Source organism: Chaetura pelagica, unplaced genomic scaffold (genome assembly GCF_000747805.2).
Source record: "Chaetura pelagica isolate M959 unplaced genomic scaffold, ChaPel_1.0 scaffold85, whole genome shotgun sequence".
NCBI classification, from domain to species: Eukaryota; Metazoa; Chordata; class Aves; order Apodiformes; family Apodidae; genus Chaetura; species Chaetura pelagica.
Genome location: NW_009953505.1, coordinates 553,443 through 572,704, shown reverse-complemented (window position 1 = coordinate 572,704; position 19,262 = coordinate 553,443). Strand labels below are relative to the sequence as shown.

The 19,262-nt window shown below is 38.3% G+C and overlaps 1 protein-coding gene across 1 annotated transcript in view; it reads right to left on the bottom strand.

The window, feature by feature from the left end:
- The window catches only part of KIAA1377 (KIAA1377 ortholog), a 200,740-nt gene extending 193,971 nt beyond the window's left edge, over positions 1–6,769 (bottom strand). Inside the window, exon 1 of the mRNA XM_009999415.1 lies at positions 6,628–6,769. Coding sequence (XP_009997717.1) covers positions 6,628–6,769 — 142 coding nt within the window. The remainder of the gene's footprint in view (positions 1–6,627) is intronic.
- Between the last annotated feature and the right edge of the window lie 12,493 nt (positions 6,770–19,262).

The following is a 19,262-nucleotide window of genomic DNA, read 5'->3' as shown; positions in this document are numbered from 1 at the left end:
CCTGCTGAATGACTGATGCTGTGTTGCTGGAGAGACACAGTACCAGGTTATTGTGTGATATGTATGTACTGGCCCATGTTTGTTCCACTGCTGCAATTAGTCATTTCCCATGTATTCCAGAGTGCTGGAATGCTGCAGGAGTTCTGTGGACTCAGTAACTTCAGTTATTGAGCCAGCACGATAGCTCTAGGTTGGCTTTGTGCCGTGTAAACTGTATGTCTGTGCAGCGCACTCCCACTGTGCGTATTGTCACAGCTTTGTCATTATCTTCATAAACTCAGAGCACTGATACACTGCTCATGGGAGGCTGGCTGTATTAACTATGTAGAAATGCTGGTCCTGTAGAAAATGAAAATTGCTTCTGTGCAGTGGATCAAGTAATAAGATTTCTTGACGATCTAAGTAGCAGCCAGATCATGACTGAAAGAAGTGTCATCCACAGGTCAAGATGCATGTGAGGTTCAAAAAGTGCTTCTTTGTGTTGTGCAAAAGTTTTTTTAGGGAAATTTTTTATTCTTAGATACGGTTTATCCTCTTGCTCTTGTGTGGGGTATAGATATACCCCTTGTTAAAAACAGGTAGAACATAAAATATTCTGAAAGAGGATGTTGATAATTTAATTGAACTCTGCAGATAGAAACAGAATCAAGGCTCTACAGTCTAAAAGTTAATTGATCCTGGAGAATAGATCATCCTGCTAGATGAATCATGGTGTTCTTAAAAAGCCCCTCGAAAACAGCAAAATAAACAAACTGAAACACAGAAGTTACTTAGTTTAAATAATCTGAAAAGCAGAGCTGTGAACCAGAAAAGAACTGCTGCTGTCATCAACTTCCTGGACCACTGGCTTCCAATATTGCTGTCAAAATGCAGACCAGTGATAGAGGCATAAAAGAGGAGAACACAAAATTCAAACTGCAACTTTTTCTGAAGGAAAGAGAGAAACACAAATTGAAAATAAGACACTAATTGGTAGCATCTAGTAAAGGCTATAGAGCAGATAAATAGTTTTCTGTTGAGGAAGACCATGATGTGCCTCCAATGCAAAGCATGGGATTTCAGAATGGGATTCCAGATAGAGAGGATGAAACTCCTTCATTTCACTGCTTTCAGATTGCCGTTACTGTTTTGTTCCTTTATAATTTTTGATCTCAAATGCCAGGTTCAGCAATTTGTCAGATCACAGGGAAGTTTAACAAGCTGCTGCTGGCATGCCAGGTCCTGAAGAAAATGGTAATCTTCAAGTACCTGCAAGACAATTAATTTCCTAAGAATATATAAACTCCTCCCTTTTAATACAGAAAACAAGAGCTGACATAATTGTTTTGTGCTCAGAATGGGACATAGTATGTAAGGCTCTAGAGAAACAGAATGACGGGTGCTCTCTGCTGAGTGCCCCATCATCCTGGTCCTGTCTGACTGAGGACCTGTCTGGGGCATCCTGTGGTTGCCTTCCAGCAGACTCTCATTTACTTTCTTTGACATGCGTGTGAAATCTGAAAAAAATGAGTTCTTGGGTCTTGATCTGATGCGGAGTTAGAGTATCAGTGGGATGCACATATGGGAACTGGGAAGAGCTCTGAGGCTATAACTACACTAAAAATGAAGTGTGCTGGGGCCACTGATGTAAGCTGATGCTGAACAGCCCATGACCATTTATTAAACTCTGATAATTAGCAAACCAGGGTGCCAGTGTTCAGACTACCTCATGGAAATTTTCTGTGGCCCAGGTTAACTCCTGAGTAGTGCGTGGGAACATTTGAAAGTGCCAGTTGGCTGAGCCCAAAACCATACCAGGGACCATGCTAACAATTTACAGATGACGGAGTTCTGCTGCCCAGGAACATTCCCTGGCACTTATTCATTTTTTAGTACAGACATAGCCTAAGGAGTGTAGCCACTGAGCAGGAACCCTTTGTGTGCGATGCTGTCTAGACACATAAGAAAACACAAGACAGATCTATGAGAGAGACAAAAATATAAATTTTTATTCCATTTCCAGTACCTAGTGATTTTGTTTGCAGGTGTTCTGTGAAACCCCTGAGTACTCACAAAAAGTTGAAAAAGGCACATTGGGTTCTGAAAGAAAAATGTGGAGAAAGCAGATGCCCAAGAATAACCCTAATAAAGCTCCTCTGTTTCCAAAACAAATAATAAACCTTCGATATCCCAGGAAACATGGCTAGCTGAATGACACGGTTCCCCCTCTCCCCATATATTTCTGAGGACAAGCGATGAACGAAACAAAGACAAGGGAAGAATAGTGTGCTGGTATTGATGGATTTGAAGGGACAGTGAGACAAAAAAAGCCTGAGGTCTCACAGCCAGTACAAATGTATTATGTTCCTAAAACAAAAGTAATTTCTACTAGAAGCAGAAGCAGCTTTTTTCCCAGTCATCTTTAAATCCTTTTTAATCAATTCAGATTTACACTTACTAGAAAAAAATAGCCATGTAGTTTTTCTGTACATATTGTTTGTAATGTGAATATGTAAATAACATTTTACAAATAAAAGGTAGTTTGTAACCTAAATAAAAGAAAGGAAGGGTCTGCAGTAATGTATATGTGAAACATATAGACTCTGTAAACAGGAGTGAGTTTGGCGAATGGAAAATTACAACAATTGAGATACTGAAACTTCAACTAACAATGATCTCTAACATTAAAATTGTTAAATGTGATACATTCTAGAAAATGAAACATCCAACCATGGCTGTTCTGTGATTCTGTGAAAAGTTATCCACAAAGGACAGCACAGCAATTTCATCCTAATAGCCATGTCAAAATCCTTTGGTTCTTTTGAGTCCTCCTATGTAGGCAATTTGCAGTCTTTCACCTGTTCATGAAGGTAAGCAGCGGCTGGAAAAATAGATAAGAAGAAACAAAGGCTTTGAAAATGTTCTTAAATGTGAATTCAAAACAAAACTATAAAGAAAGAGATGGTTTAGTGGGGGCAAAATATTTTAATTAATATGTTATTGATATGTGGTAGTTCAATGCCTTAATTATGGTTAAGGTAATGGTAGAATAGGTAATTCACGTTTAATCTCTGGAAAATCTTGTTTTTCCTCATGTGGTGGAAACAGCCACATTGATGCTCCTGAGAAGACACATTAACAGACATGAAAAATGACACTCCGGCTTCTGTATAATCTTTGCCTACAGGCAAGTGTTCTTTCTGCTGACTTTCTTCAGAAATGCAAATCTGAGTAACCCTGCTAACCCAAAAGTTCAGTCTGAGTTATCTGCCTTCCAGCTGAGCTCATAACCCAAGTGCTGCACCATGCCAATGGCTTTTATGAGCTAAGAGCAAAGTTCAGGCCAAGCTGGCATCCATGTGTGAAGGTCTGTGTAACCATACTCAAGCAAAGGTTCTCTGTGGGAACAGTAAATCATCTGTATTTTTCATATAAAATACCTCATTTTATAGATGGCCAAAAAGTGCATATATGCTAATAGTACCTGTGAAATTAAAATAATAATGCCAAGTAATTTCTTGTGAATACAAACCAAGAAGCTACTAATAATTGTGAAATTACATGAATTATGACATTTTTTGCAAGGGAAGGCTATTTCACACATTTTTGATAGCATAGAGTGGATTTAAATTGGTTATACCAAAGTATTACTATTCAAAACCTGCCTGGATACAGTCCTGTGTAAGGTCCTCTAGGTTATCGTACTTCAGTGAGAGAGCTGGACTAAATGATCTCTAGAGGTCCCTTCCAGCTCCAGCGATTCTGTGATTCTGTGATTAATCGTTCTGTCCTGTCACCACAGAATCTCACTGGTGCTATGTAATCCTCAGGGAATGGTTTTGAGGAAGGTTCAAGAAACCTGCCTTCATTTTTCAGGTGTGAATTTTTCTGGAGGAGGAAGATTCTAAACTTTCTCGTTGCCTTAGTCTAATAACTTATTGCAGTGCTGCTTGTTCTTAAGTTACCATGAAACACTGAACATACTCATTGAAATTCAGTCTTATATTGAATTTATTTTTTTTTTTTTAAAGATGAATCATGAACAAATTTCTGATTGCATTCTTTATACTTACCTGCTGAAACTAGAGTCCTAGGACAGTCAACCACAACTGCCTTTAAAAATTGTAAACCAAAAAACCTATTTTTCAAATCTGCAGATTTGAAATTAAAGAAAAAAAATTGAAATGGGATCTAAGTATTTCATACAGTGAAAATCTCTTCTACAGGGTTTGGAAGAGGGTATAGAGCAGTGACAGAACGTGGCTATTTTAAACACCGTGAAAGATACATTAACTGATTGTTTCATTGACAGAGTTTAGTCTCGTGCCAATTCATAGAATCACAGAATGGTTTGGGTTGGAAGGGACCTTAAAGATCATCTAGTTCTAACCCCCCTGCACGGGCAAGGACACCATCCGTTAGACCAGGTTGCTCAAAGCCTCATGCAACCTGCATCTGAACACCTCCAGGGAGAAGGCATCCACAGCTTTCTTGGACAACCTGTTCCAGTGCCTCACCACCCTCATAGTGAAGAATTTCCTTCTAATGTCTAAGCTATATCTCCCTTCTTCCAGCTTAAAACCATTAACCCTCATCCTATCACTATACAGCCTGGTAAAAAATCCATCCCCAGCTTTCCTGTAGTAGGCCCCTTTCAGATACTGGAAGGTCACTATAAAGTTTCCTCGGAGCCTTATAATTATAGAATCATCAAGGATGGAAAAGACAATCAAGATTATCAAGTCCAGCCATCCACCCTACAACCCCTTACCACTAAACCATCTCTTGAAACACCACATCCATCCATTTTTTTAACACCTCAAGAGATAGTGCCTCACCACCTTTTCTGTGAATAAATTTTTCCTAATATCCAATCTGAACCTTCCCTGATACCTTCTCTTCTCCAAGCTGAACAACCCCAACCTCTTAGAGGAGAGGTGGTCAAGCGCGCTGATCATCTTTGTGGTCCTCCTCCTTGGATTAGCTCCAAGAGCTCTGTGGCCTTCCTGTGTTGGGGGCTCTAGAACTGGACTCAGTACTCCATGTGGGGGTCTCACAGGAGCAGCGTAGAGGGATAGAATCACCTCCCTTGACCTGCTGGCCATGCCTCTTTTGATGCAGCCCAGAACACAGTTGGCTTTCTGGGCTGCAAGCGCACATCACTGGCTCTTGTTGAGGGTTTCATTGACCAATGCCCCGAGGTCTTTCTCCTCAGGGCTGTTCTCAATCCATTCTCTGCCCAAACTGTAATTGTGCTTGTGGTTACCCCTACCCAGATGCAGGACCTTGCACTTGGCCTTGTTGAACTTCATGAGGTTGGCGTGGGCCCACCTCTCAAGCCTGTCAAGGTCCCTCTGGATGGCGTCCCTGCCCTCCAGCATGTCAACCACACCGCACAGCTTGGTGGTGTCAGCATTCATATTTTACATTTTGTTTCAAAAATTCACTTAGAATTTATCTGTTATCTTTGTGCCCTGTAGGAATCTAGTAAAACATACACTAGGAAGTTGTTACAAGTCAGTAAAACTGTTAAAAACTCCTGTTATCTCTAAATATTTATATCCTAATTATAGGATTCAAGTCAAGCACACACTTCTACCAAAAAAAGGGGAGATTGTGGTTTTTTTATTATTTTTTTTTGAGGGGGGTTTTATTGTTTGTTTTTGTTTTATTTTTGTTGTGTTTTTTCTTTTTAGCTTTTTTTCTTTAGGCTTTTTTGGTTTTGGGGTGTTGTTTTTTCTTTTTCATCTTTTTTAACATTGCTGTTCTCATATAGTGTGGTAACTAATGTAAGATGTCTGTTTATTTTAATAGTGATTCATCTCTTCCAAGCAGATAGTGTTACTTTATCTCATCACAGGACTTTCTAGACCCTTTGTAACCATTAGAGGTCCAGACCAGTTCCCACACAAGCCAGTAACACTTGGATCAGATCCAGAGAGATGTTTGGCTTTATCTCACTTAAGCTGACATGGTAGAAATGCAACTGCCTGGGGAATTATTCGCAGTATTATTTGACCTTTTGCAAAAATTCAGACTGGATATGAGAAAAATAGGTTTTTAAGAGAGCACTGGTTGTTATGTAAACCTCTGGGATCCATTTAAAAAATCTGATTTCTGGACTTCAAGGGTAATAATATGTATTCTACTTTATAGACAGAGGCACAATTTGGAAAACTGGTATCCTTTGGCTAAACTAGATTTCCTTTGACTAAACTAGAATCATTCCTTCAGCTAAACTAGATATCCTTCAGCTCCAGAGGCAATGTTGTTATAGTCAGAATGATTTAAGGGCTTTGGCAAGGTAAGGTTTGTGGATAGAGGTGATACTCAGCCTGGAGAAGAGAAGGCTCTAGGAAGACCTTATAGTGGCCTTCCAGTACCTGAAGGGGCTACAGAAAAGCTGGGGAGAGACTTTGCACCAGAGATGGTAGTGATAGGACAGGGGGTAATGGTTTTAAACTGAAAAGAAAGTAGATTTAGATTATACATCAGGAAATAAATTATTCATCATTAGGGTAGTATGGTGCCTAGGCAGGTTGCCTAGATGCCTGGTAGGTTGCCCAGGGAGGTTGTGGAAGCCCCTTCCCTAGAGGTGTTTAAGGCCAGGCTGGATGAGGCTTTGTGCATTCCATCCCTCTGTTATACCATCCAGCTTGGTGTCATCAGCAAACTTGCAGATGGTTCTGTCAATATCACTGTCAATATCATTAATGAAGATATTAAACAACACTCGTCCTGGTACAGACCCCTGAGTGACATCACCTGTCACCATTTTCCATCTGGCCATTGAGCCACTGACCACTACCCTCTGGATGAGACCATCCAGTCAAATCCTGATCCACTGAACAGTCCACCCATCAAACCTGTGTCTCTTCAGCTTAGAGAGAAGGGTGTTGTAGGGGACTATGTCAAAGGCCTTGCAGAAGTCCAGATAGATGACATCCATAGGTCTTCCCTTGTCCACTGATGCAGTCACTCCATTGTAGAAAGCCACTAGGTTGGTCAGGCAGGAGTGAAGTACACATTGGTATCTACATCTCACTAGGCATGCTTAGCTCATTTTAGAATCAATGGAGATAAACAGGCACTTCTAATGTGCAATTCAATTTAGACATTTGCTTGGGGCAATGAATCATGCTGTGGAAGGGCTTATTTCTGTCCATCAACTATGGTGGCTGTTTGGGGTGACTAGCTCAGTTGCAGATGTCTGCATTGTCTACATCTATATTTAGTCAAATTAATCCCATCTGATTGTGTCACACATAATGGGTATGATTAGACATTATCTTATTTTCCAAGCCAGTGCCGGTGTCAACATGAGTGTTCTCCATTGAAAACCATCAGATTATTTTCTACTGTGCTGAATGACTAATGTTTTTGGGTTTTTTTGTGAAAACTACACCATGCTGACAGATAGTATGTTTCCTACTAATGGATTTCTTGTGCATCTTAAGTCAAAGAGATACAGTGTAGTAATGTAGACTGTGCACAAGGAAAGAGCATGCTTGACAAATCTGCTCCCTGCAAATGTCATTAGTAGTAGAAATGTGAAAAAGTTATAGGCCTGAGTCATTTCAGGGAGTGTTTGGAAATGCCTGGGGCATTCTGCTCAGATGTGTTGAGATCTACTGTGTAACAGCATGAGGACGAAAGCCAAATTTGTTCCTTCTAGGCAGAGTTGCAAGCATCCAGACAGTCCTTCAAATATTATGTGACCTCTCAAAGGGAAGTGATTAAAGATTAGTTTGATAAGTTCTATTGTGAAGATTTAAAAAATGAAGTGATAAGTGGTTGTTCTTTGAGTTGTAATTAAAAAAATAAAGCATTAATTTATAAATAAAATTTATAAAATTATAGAACTATTAATATTAAGCTCTGCTAAATCTATTATTTGGATTTGATGATATGTTTAGATATTTCTCCCAAGTTATTGCCCAATGTCTGGACTTCAGTATTGGGAACAATGACAATTCTTGTTTCCTAGTCATCAGTTTTCACACCCTGATTTCTGCACACCTTGTTAACATACAAATGCATACACATCCCTTTCTTGTTTTTTTTTTCCCCGAGTCTGAAAGTGAAAAGGTACAAGGTACAAAGATGTTAAAGGAATGAAATGGAATCCACTGGTGAACAGAAATGTCCTGTGGCCTAAAATTTCTTATCAAGGAGCCTGTAATGCTCTCTAAAGAACAGACTGACAAGACACTTAGAGAAGTTTAAGCAGAGGGAAGCTTGTGGCATTGCCCTGTGTTGCATTGAATGCACCTTCACAGCCAGTTTTTACTCTCTGATGTTAGACAATATTAAGAACATCTCTTAGATAATAAAAGTGGAAGTATGTAATTAAAGGAAGTTTTGGGTCCTTAAAGAGGGTTATGTTTCCCCTGCTCTTCCATATTCTGGGGCATCACAGGGCCTGGGTAAGTGGCTGCCTCAGGAGGTCCTGGTAAAACTGGTCATCCAACCAGGGCCCAGCAGGAGTGGTCATGCATGGGGCAGGCTGGTTGAATTTTGTCCTTTATGAGCTGAGCTACAAATAGAACTGCTTGCTTTGGAAACTGAGATGACAAAAGGTTCTCGGAGAACATTCTGTAAAACATCTCATGATGAAACCTATGAAGAGGCAACATAATTAATGATCATATGAGGCCTGTATTGGACAAATGGTGATCACAGAAAGGTACAGATAAGATTCCTCTTGAAGTTGTTCTGAAGCTTCATGTGTATCTGTATAGCAAGTAGCAAAACAAGAATTAGGAGGCTTTATATGCTACATCAATAAATATTCATAAGGGAAAAACCTTTCTCATAAAATGAGTGAAATTTATTCAGTTATGCATAGTGTTTTCAAATAACTTGAATTCAGCGCATTTGAAATGGATGTGAGTTTATATTCTGGCATAGTGTAACAGGGGGTTTCAGTGTCCACAGTCATAACCAGGTATGAGTGCCTCACACAAACTGCTGTGGCTGCTCATCACAAAAGCAATTTCAGAAGCTCAGGAAATAGAACATGGAAAGTGCTGTTTCACAAACTACAGGATGTTTCTGAGTTCTTTACCAAGGATTTAGTAGATACTTCTTTAACCCTAGCAAAACAGGTGATTTGGGAATATTATTTAGCTTCTGCCAGTGTTTAGCAAAAAGCCACAGTAAAAATAGCAATGCCTACTGCTACATAATTGTAAGATTGTAAAAAAAATTATAAATTTTACTCAAAATTTATTTGATTATGTTTATTATTGAGTGTCTAATAGTTTTGCTTTTGCAAAGCCTGAAGAAAATCATACTGTTGCTCAGGGAATTGGTGACACAATGATAGTGGTTTCAGAAGTGAAAGCAGACAGAATTTGTTTGTTAATCTCAGGGCCACTAACACCAAGTGTGAGATGCAAACACAGGACTTATTTTTCCTTTTAAGGCTCAGAAGTGGCAATTTGGCAACTAGCTTGTGACCTTGGAGATCAGGATTAAAATATGTCCTTTTGATGCTGAGCAAAACACTTAAGACTTTTTAAAACTTTGTGTTGATGAGGACTCTCTGCTCTCTGAATATGTAGATGTGACAAATTTGGACAAGGCACTTTCACTGGTACTGGAATCCAGTGAAATGTTTTGAAGGGCACAAGAATTCTTCAAGTAAAACAAAAACCACAGAGTTGAACAGAGTGGGTATATTTTTGTTGGTATTGCCTTCCTTCCTTCCTTCCTTCCTTCCTTCCTTCCTTCCTTCCTTCCTTCCTTCCTTCCTTCCTTCCTTCCTTCCTTTTTTTCATTATTGGTGCTGTAAAGCTGTATCAATTACAGTAACCAAAAATTTCAGCAAAGGTACAATACACATGAAAAATTACGCAAAGACACACTGAAGAGTTAGGCCATGATTAATAAATGCTATGCCTGATGATGCAGACAAAGGTATTAACATAACAACTTATTTTACCCCTGATAGAGCAATGAAGACACCAATTTCCTTGGCAAAGATGAGGAGGACACAGCACATAAGTACTTCCTTCCTTCCTTCCTTCCTTCCTTCCTTCCTTCCTTCCTTCCTTCCTTCCTTCCTTCCTTCCTTCCTTCCTTCCTTCCTTCCTTCCTTCCTTCCTTCCTTTTTTTCATTATTGGTGCTGTAAAGCTGTATCAATTACAGTAACCAAAAATTTCAGCAAAGGTACAATACACATGAAAAATTACGCAAAGACACACTGAAGAGTTAGGCCATGATTAATAAATGCTATGCCTGATGATGCAGACAAAAGTATTAACATAACAACTTATTTTACCCCTGATAGAGCAATGAAGACACCAATTTCCTTGGCAAAGATGAGGAGGACACAGCACATAAGTATAATTTTACTGTTACTGACCTGTCTGTAGAATGGAATAAACTAAAATAAAATACAACTGATTTCCACATTAAATGAATCTATTCACTTTTTCAGATAGCTGAACTAGTTTTTGTATGGTGGACTCAGCCCAGGTGCTTTATGTCTGTATTACTTATTTATAGGTAAAAAGTATTACTAGAAAAAAGAAAAAGCTCATTCTTTGCTTACGAGAGTTCTTTATTTAGGTCACATAAAAAGGAGAAAATGGGAAATTTAATGCAATATACATGAAATGTGGGTAAGGAAATGTAGTTCTGGCTGTGTTTGCAAAGATACCTCTCTAGGTTAAAACAGCAATGAGATTTGTGGCAAGGTAAGGTGAGGGTAACACACCAAATGCTGGTTTCTTTCACCTAAGTTCAACAAAGCTCTAGGTGATCTGAAATACTTTTTCTGCTTCCACAAATGAGATAATTTGATACATTTTTTCCCTTTAGTATGAAGTACTGCAATGCTTTCACATTAGTTTTCTGAGTAGAGATAATTTCCTGTTGCTTGTCTTGGATGTGGAGATATCAGGCATCTGTACAGAAAGGTTTTCTTTAGGCAGTGTGCAGGTCATGTCAGTGTGCAGACATGTCAGGAGATTTTGAGGTTTTTTGGCATACGAACTAAAGTTTAGACTTCGGGATGGTTTTCTTTCTCTGCTAGAAAAAGCAATTGAGGGTGAGCCTGGACTATTGAACAGCTTGGCTAATGTTGAATATATTTTAAATAAGCTTAATTAAACAGTCTTAAGAACTAATTGCTTGAGGTAGTTAGTAAATCTAATGAAGAATAATGATTGTGGTTCTTTTTCCCCTTTTTACTCTGCAGAGAAGGTAATGATTGTCTGGCCTCAATATAATACCCATGTTCTTACTTACAAATGGTCAGTAGCGCTAGAAGATGACCAGCTCTTTGTACAGGTCTAGCACTGTTTGCTATAAAATGTGTGAATGGAAATTGTTTTTTTCTTGAAAACTGAAAGTGAATCCAAGTTCTGTATGGCAAGTCCATCTAGACATATAGCTTGTGTTCCTCCTGTGTTATTTCCAGTTCTTGTACTTCAATGGCCATCTTTCATTCTTTTGTGGGATTGTTCAAACGGAAAGAATGGTTCATGGAAAAGCAACTATGTATGCTATAAGTAACAAACAATTTATAAAAGTAAAATGTTATATGAATACTGAAGTTTCTGTGGTTCGAGGAGTGAGAGAATCCTTGAAAATACATTATTTATCTATCAACCAGAAGTGTTTGAAAACAAGAGAGCATACTTGGTTAATTTTCTGAAGTCCTTTTTAAATACCATAAAACTGTTGCATCTCATAAGTGATATTCATGGGAGATAGCATATTCATGTCTTCTAAAATCACTTGACAAGATTCCTTACTGGAGATTATGAACTGTGGTAAAATGGTGTTGAATGAAAGATGGAATTGGGTATTGGATGATTCCCAGAAACTAAGGAACAGCCATAGATGGATCCTTTCATAATGGAAAGGAGCTAGGAATGGCATAATCCTGCAGCCTATTCCTTTCAGAAGGGAGATTTTATTTTACTGCTGGGCTTCTCCCTGTCTCAGAGATGAAAGACAATTGAAGAGTGCTAACAGGATAGAGAGGAGAGACAAACACTGTCCTACATCCTGAAAATATTGTGCCATGTGCTTTGGGAAAGTAAACATACCCTCTGTATTTCAAAGAATCAGAAATGGAAATGGTAGCTGGGGCTTTTTTTCTGAAAATACAATCTGGTTGGGATTGTTGGATTTTACATTTATTTCTTGCAACTACAAGGTGAGGGATTTTTGAGCCCTGACTGCTGGAACAGGTTGCCCAGGGAAATTGTAGAAGCCCCCTCCCTGGAGGTGTTCAAGGCCAGGTTGGATGGGGCTTTGAGCATCCTGGTGTAGTGGAAGGTGGCCCGGCCCATGCACGGCGGTTGGAAGTTTAAAGTCCCTTCCAACACAAACCATTCTATGATTACCTGGGTGGGTATTTATTTGTCTTGTGGAATCTGGTGCATATCGTTGCAAAGTTTGTGCAACTTTCCCTGTGTGTGTATTCCCTGGGGAATTTCAAAGCAGGATGCCTTTTCTGCATGTTCAGGTTTGGTTGATTGTTATTAACAGCTATTTCTAAGCTCAAACCATGGTTCTTTACTGATGGTTTCACCTCCCTGACTGCAGAAAACCTGAAAATGCAGCTCCACAATGTAGAAAGTGCCCAGTTATTCCAAATTAGATATCTGAGGTTTTTTGCCTTTATTTCAAGGTTGCCTGGTCCCAGCAGAGCTAAGCCTTAAAAGTAGTAAAGTGATATTAAATGGGATTAAATGTATTTTACTGAAACCCCATGTAGTTGTATCTTGTGTTTTTTGTTTGTTTTTCTCTAAAGGTCAAGATACACTATGAAAAGTATGTTTCATACATTATTGTGTGTCCTGTTCAGAAGAGAGTAACTACTTTTAGGAAAAGGTTCTGAGCTGTGTTGTCAAATGTTTTAAAGGTCTTGAATTTCAACCAGGGATTAAAGAACACACAGGGAAGATTTCTGCAGCTGTATTTTTTAATTACTCCTGTAGGTAAAGGGTCATAATCAGAATCATCAGTGTTCTTCTCTAGCTGTGACTCATAGTTGTATCAGGTTTTAGAAAGGCAAGCAGGGTTGGATGTAGAGGATGATAGTATAGAAAATCAGTGTTACTGCAGAGGTTTCTGGACTGTTGCTGCAGCATCAAGAGTTTGTGCCATTGAACTTTGACATTTCAACACTGGAATTTGCTAATGAAGAATGGGCTGCACCAGAGCTAATCAATTTGTGGTTTGGTGTATCATTCTGATACATGGTACTCAGATGTTAGTGTCTTTTACAGCTGTTGTTTAATTTCAGACATTTATATTTATTAGAAAGGAACCTAAATCAAAATCAGCTGTCTGAACACTTGAGTTCTTCAAATGCTAAAGAAAAATTGTTACTCAGGGCAATTTTTAATCCTTACACTTTTTTTGCACTAGTCTCTTTAGTGTATGAAGTGATTTTTCAAACATGAATCCATTAACTGTAAATTACTCCTATACTAAATCACATTCCATGTCTATGTGGTAGATTGTGCCTTTACTCAGAGAAGCAATGCAAATGTAATTTTGTCTCTTGTATACAGACATACTTTTCTGTTGCCTAATTTAATAATCCTTATCCATACTCAAGTTCATGTAACACAATGCTTATACAGAAATACATTTTTGAAGCTGTATTGTTGCAGCATGTACTCATCTATGAGATATTAAAAAATATTGAAATTTTTGGTCTAAATTCGAAGCTATTTTAAGTCAAAAAACAAACTAGTGCCTCTCCTCAGTTCCACCTGTGGTTCAGGAACTTTTGAGTCAAGCACCTGCATAAAGTTGTATATCTGATTAAGTATGCATATGATTTTATATCTAAAATATATGTAGGAAGGGTTACAGACCTCACAGTATCCTGTCTCCAAAAGGGGCAAGGTCTAAAGAGGCTATGAGACTAGGGAAGACAAGAAGCCATGCTTTTCTAGCTTCTTGCAGTTTATTGCTCAGAGACTTGAGAAAATTTGGTTTTAATACCAGCGGTGGATTTCTGTTTGCTGGATTTGTCTGGTTGCCCCTTTTGCTTGCTTTGGACTAGTTACATGCTAATTTATTTACTGCTCTGTTTTCTTCATTTTCTTTTGTAGGGAAGAGTTACAAGTTCTGCTTGTATTTGTTCTTGGGGAAAAAAAAAAAAAGAAAAAGAAAGAGAACAGGCAGTATAAGTAATCATCTCTCCCTCCAAGTGCTATTTAAAAACATGCCTATATGTGGTCAAAATCAAAAAAGACATGACAGAAGGAAAATGCACACTGTAGAAGCACAACTTTGCATTGCCAGATAGTTTTAAACATATTATTCTGACAGTTCATTGGCATACACTCTCTGGAGGGAGGCTGTGTGTGGATGTATGTGTGTAAATGGGGCTCTGCTCTTTCTAGGCTCTCAACCATTCTCTTAGATTCTCTGGAGAAGTACTGTAGCTGCTCTATGGTGACTCATGAGATTTGAGGCAGAGACCTGTGCATGAGCACTCGTGCAGGCAGGGCATCTGAGAGGGGGGCCACAAGCATCTCTGTTTGTGAACTGTAGACAGTGAGTAAACAGAAAAACATTAAATGCTCAGAAAATATTGTGGCCTTTCTGAACCCATAGGTTTCACTAACTAGAGATGTAGTTGCTTTCAGAGTTTCATGCAGATCAGCTGAAGGACCACTGTTGCTGATTTAAATGTGAATAATATTCCCAGGTTCTGTTGATGTGGCTGTGACATAGGCAACCACAACAGAGCCTGAGAGAAAATCCACATGAAATGACATTGTTCTGCTTTTCATCTGTCTTTTAGATCATCTGTATATTCATCATCATAGACAGATCATCTATCTATCTATCTATCTATCTATCTATCTATCTATCTATCTATCTATCAATTTGATGCATAACTCCCAAGTGTTTGCTGAAAAAAACCCCTATTTTTTGCATCAGAGCCTATTGTTCCAACTAATAGAGCTCACAATATAAATCTAGTGTGAATCACCAGGCCAGGTGGTGCAATGGACAGAGGGAGAGTGCAAGGAAACAACCAAAGTCAACCTAAGCAACATAGTAGATAGTCTTTGTGGCATGGACCAGTATTACTGTAAATTTTTGTTAAGCAGCATTAGTCTGTAGATTCCCACATACTTCAGGGTGACTTAAACAACCACTGTTACCACAAGAATCAAATCTCCCTTCTTCCTTCTTCTCCCTTCTCACTCCCTGCCACTGATTCCTGTTCTCATAACTGTTCCATGGGCCAGCACAAGTGTTTGCATCTGTATGATAAACTGTGTTGGAGAGCTGGGCTTAGGGTAAGAATTTTGTAATTTTTTTCCCCAGAAATTTCAATTTTCATGTAGATAAGCTTCTTGATTAGGATCAACCTCAAGATGCCCCAGTACTAGTGTCAGAACAGTAAATGACATGGTTTGAGAATAGCAAGAAGCAGCCTAAGCAGAGCAGAGGGCTGGGAGTGTTTCTGCAAGAATGTGCATGAAACAACATTCTGACCTAATTTACTAAGCAGTTAGCTAAACTACTGTACCATATAAATTATGACCATATTGGAACTAAACTGTTTTGTTGAATAGAAAGCAGTTTTAATCCTTTTGAAGCTAAAAAAAAAATAAAATAAATAGTATTTGTACCTCCATCTCTATAGGATCAACATTTTGTGTCACCAGTTTTGATTTGGAGACATGAAACACTGAACCTTGTATGTAATTTATAATTTGAAAAACAGCTTCTATTTAAGAATCTTAGAGTTTCCAAGAGGGGAGTACCAAGATTAAGCTGTTTGTATATAATAGAAGTTTACTTTGTTTTTATCCAGTTTTAGCATTGGTACAAGTGTCCACACTCTATTTTAAGTGCTTTTATTTATAACCAGTGGAACACAGCACTGAAGCACATACTACATGGTAGCATAACATCCCAGAGATCTATATGTGAAGAGGATTTTGCTTTTATGTGAATTTATCTCTTTGTTCCTAAAGAACTCTGAGAAAATAACAAGGGCTATCTCGACCTCTGCTACTTCCTTAGTAATGTAATAATGTTTTGTTTATAGGGGCATGTTTGTCACAGCCAGCCAGCTTTGTTTGTGTTACAGCCATTATATTGATTGTGATCATTCTAACTGGACAACGTTTCAGCTTCATTTCAAAAACCATGACCTGTTAGCTTTAGTGATTTAGTCTACAATGCATCGATTATAGTCTTATGATAGTAATAATTAAAAATAATAATAGCAAGAAGTGACATTAGGAAAGTTATGTAAATTTCAGTGGTAGATCTAATATGAACTAGATAGAGAATAGGCTCATACCTAGGTAAACAAATGTATCCTAAATTACGAACTCGGATAGATTAAAACCTTGTATATTTAGATTGGAGACTGTAGAAGCTTATTAACACAGAAATCCTGGTGATAATTAATGGAAGGGAGAAGCCTGCTCGAGGCAGCCAGTCATCTAGCAATTGTTATCTGTAGTAGCTTCATAACAACAGCTACTAATAGTTATCTCATAATGAGGTGAGTAATGAATGCTTGTAACCCACCAGAGATGGAGAGCATGATGACTGCTTGCATAGCACATATTTTGTACAGTATTAATGACTCTGTAAAAGACTGGCTTGAACTGGACAGCAAGACCTTGACCAGAAGACTAGATTTCCAAAAGGGGTAATAGTTTTCAGAAGGAACCTCAGAAAGAACCATCAACTGCAGTGACAAAGTTAGACGCTGCCTGGTAACCGAGGAGTGAACAAGGCACAGGACATTCCGTTTTGCAAAACATGTCAGCTCAGCTAGATCTATACAAATTGTTTAAGCTAAAAGTCAAAGGCATATAGACACCCCCAAATTCACAGACTGACTTACTTCATCTGAAAATGGCTATGCACAAGACTGTAGGAGTAGATTAAAAAATTAGCACATTCCTCAGAATATGCTGGAAGTGGGATATCTCTATAAACACATGGCAGTGAAGGCTGTGATGTACTTTAGATTTTCCATATAAGAAACACAAATCAATTAGTAAAGTATCCAGATGTTAAATTTATGCTAAATTCATAATTTATATTTAATTTACCTCAATATTTTTTCCAGTCTTGTAGCTAAAATGCTAGCTTTAACCTGAAATATTAAGACTTTTTCTTTGTTTTACTGTTGCTGAAACCAGTAAACTTTGGATGGTCTGTCTCTAGAGGGACAGAGGTTGTAACAGTATTATACAGTGGGCACCAAAAGGTGGTTCCCAAAAAAACATGTAAGGAACTTGGAGCCATACATTTTTATATTGAGAAGTCGGGTATACAGGAGAGTACTGGCGACCAAGTGCCAGGCTTAGTAACCAGTTCCCTCTGGTGGGCGCACACTGATATTCTTTGTCACCTGTAAGAAAGTCTGGAAAGAAAACCTTTCTGGATTTAAAAAAACATCAGAGCAGCACATTGATCAAATAATCGGTAAAACCAGGCAATTACACTTAAGTTAAAAGAGTATTTAAAAGGTGAATGCATTCACCAGTTTTTTACAGTTGAGGAAAAGCTGTTTTAGCGGCTCTGTATTAAATATAAAGGATCTAGTTTTGCAGATGTAGCTAAACACCATTCTGAACAAGATCAAGTCCTGGAAAATAGCAATTCAGTTTTTCAATAATGACCCTAAAATTATACTTCAAGGCTTATATTTAAGGCTCTTCTTAAAAGTTTTTGAAAGCCAGTATGAAATTATGCATGTGCTCAGGTACAACAGGATCTTCAGACCTACAAAACCTACTTCCACTGTAGTCTTGTAGACCTTAAAATTACACTAATCCCCAAAGAAAAGGATGATAAAAATTAAAAAAAACCCTATCTTTTGATGCTCCATACTAAGCAGTCTCAGTCCACTTCTTAGTGTCATCTGTCCTGTCTTATTATCCTATGCTGTTGAATCTGCCCCCTTTTCTTTGCCTTGCAGGTGTGGTATATAACAGGTGCTGGTAAAGAACTCTTTTCTATCCTTATTTATTCTTAGGAGAGAACTTAAATCAAATTTCTCTGTTTAAAAGCTTCAAACTGTCAAGAGTTCTGCAACCTTTATTTGTTGTTTCTGATAAATCTCCTTTAACCAGACTTGCTTACAGTTTTCCAGGTTGCTTTTCCTCCTTGGACCAGTTTTCTCCAGACACTTATTTTCTTAATAATTTCTCTAAACTTTTGTGTTTTGTTGTTATTCCTGTTTTAGTGGTGGACAGCTGCTTCATCAGTAATAAGCCAACCATTTTATTGCTAGATTGAAAGACCAGGGTAAAAAGTAGGGAGAATGACAAATGAAATGAGGTCCCTGGGAAATGGTTATTTGCCCTGTGTTATGTACTGTCTCTCCATCAACCATTAAATAGCTGCTGAACTACATCCAAGGGAGAGAGAAAAGTCCTTTTTTATTCCCTGAGGAAAATGTTTGTCAGACCACTAACCTTCCAGGTTCACATCAACAGATGTGAACTCTTCACCAAGCTGTGGACAAAGAAATACTCTCTAAAAGTAAATTGTTTTTAACTGCTTCTGTACAGAAGCATTTGTACAACATAATGAATCTGCTTGGAGACAACACTTTTTACCACTATGTAAACAAAAAGCTGTGGCAGTCCAAGTCTCAGAAGTGTCTCCAGGGCAGTCCCAGAAGACACATCAATTTCAACCATAATTTACGATAACAGTCTTAATGATGACATATTTCATACTTGGTGTTAAATGTGTATCTTCTGATAAAAAACCCCAACATGGTTAGAAATACTCTTATTTGTACCTTTGAAATGCTGCAAAAGAAAATACTTAAAGGAATGTTCATTATGGGCTCTTCTCACTTCTAATGCAGTTACTATTGGTTATGTAGAGATTTCATTGTAAATGTCCATAGCTGGTTTTGACTTATTTAGAAGAGCATTTTTTATATTTTAGCACCAGCTTCTAAGGGTTATGGGGGAACCATGGATCTTTATACAAAAGTGGATGTTGTTAAGGGGCCTTTCCTATTATCATTACATAGATCAAAGAATGATAAAAGATCATTCCAGTTAGAAAACACCAGTAAAAGAAGCCATCTTGCTACCTGTAAGAGGTGAATGTCTGTCTTACACTGTATGGGTGGTGGCCCCACAAGCTCCCTGAGATGTGCTCTGCTGAGCTCAGACCTGTACACAGGAAGAGCCAGACACCACCTTGACTTGGTGTCCAGGCCTATGAAATGGATTTTTATCGACACTCAACACTTTGCATACCTTCAGTTTGTACAGTCTGTAGCTTCGATGATCAG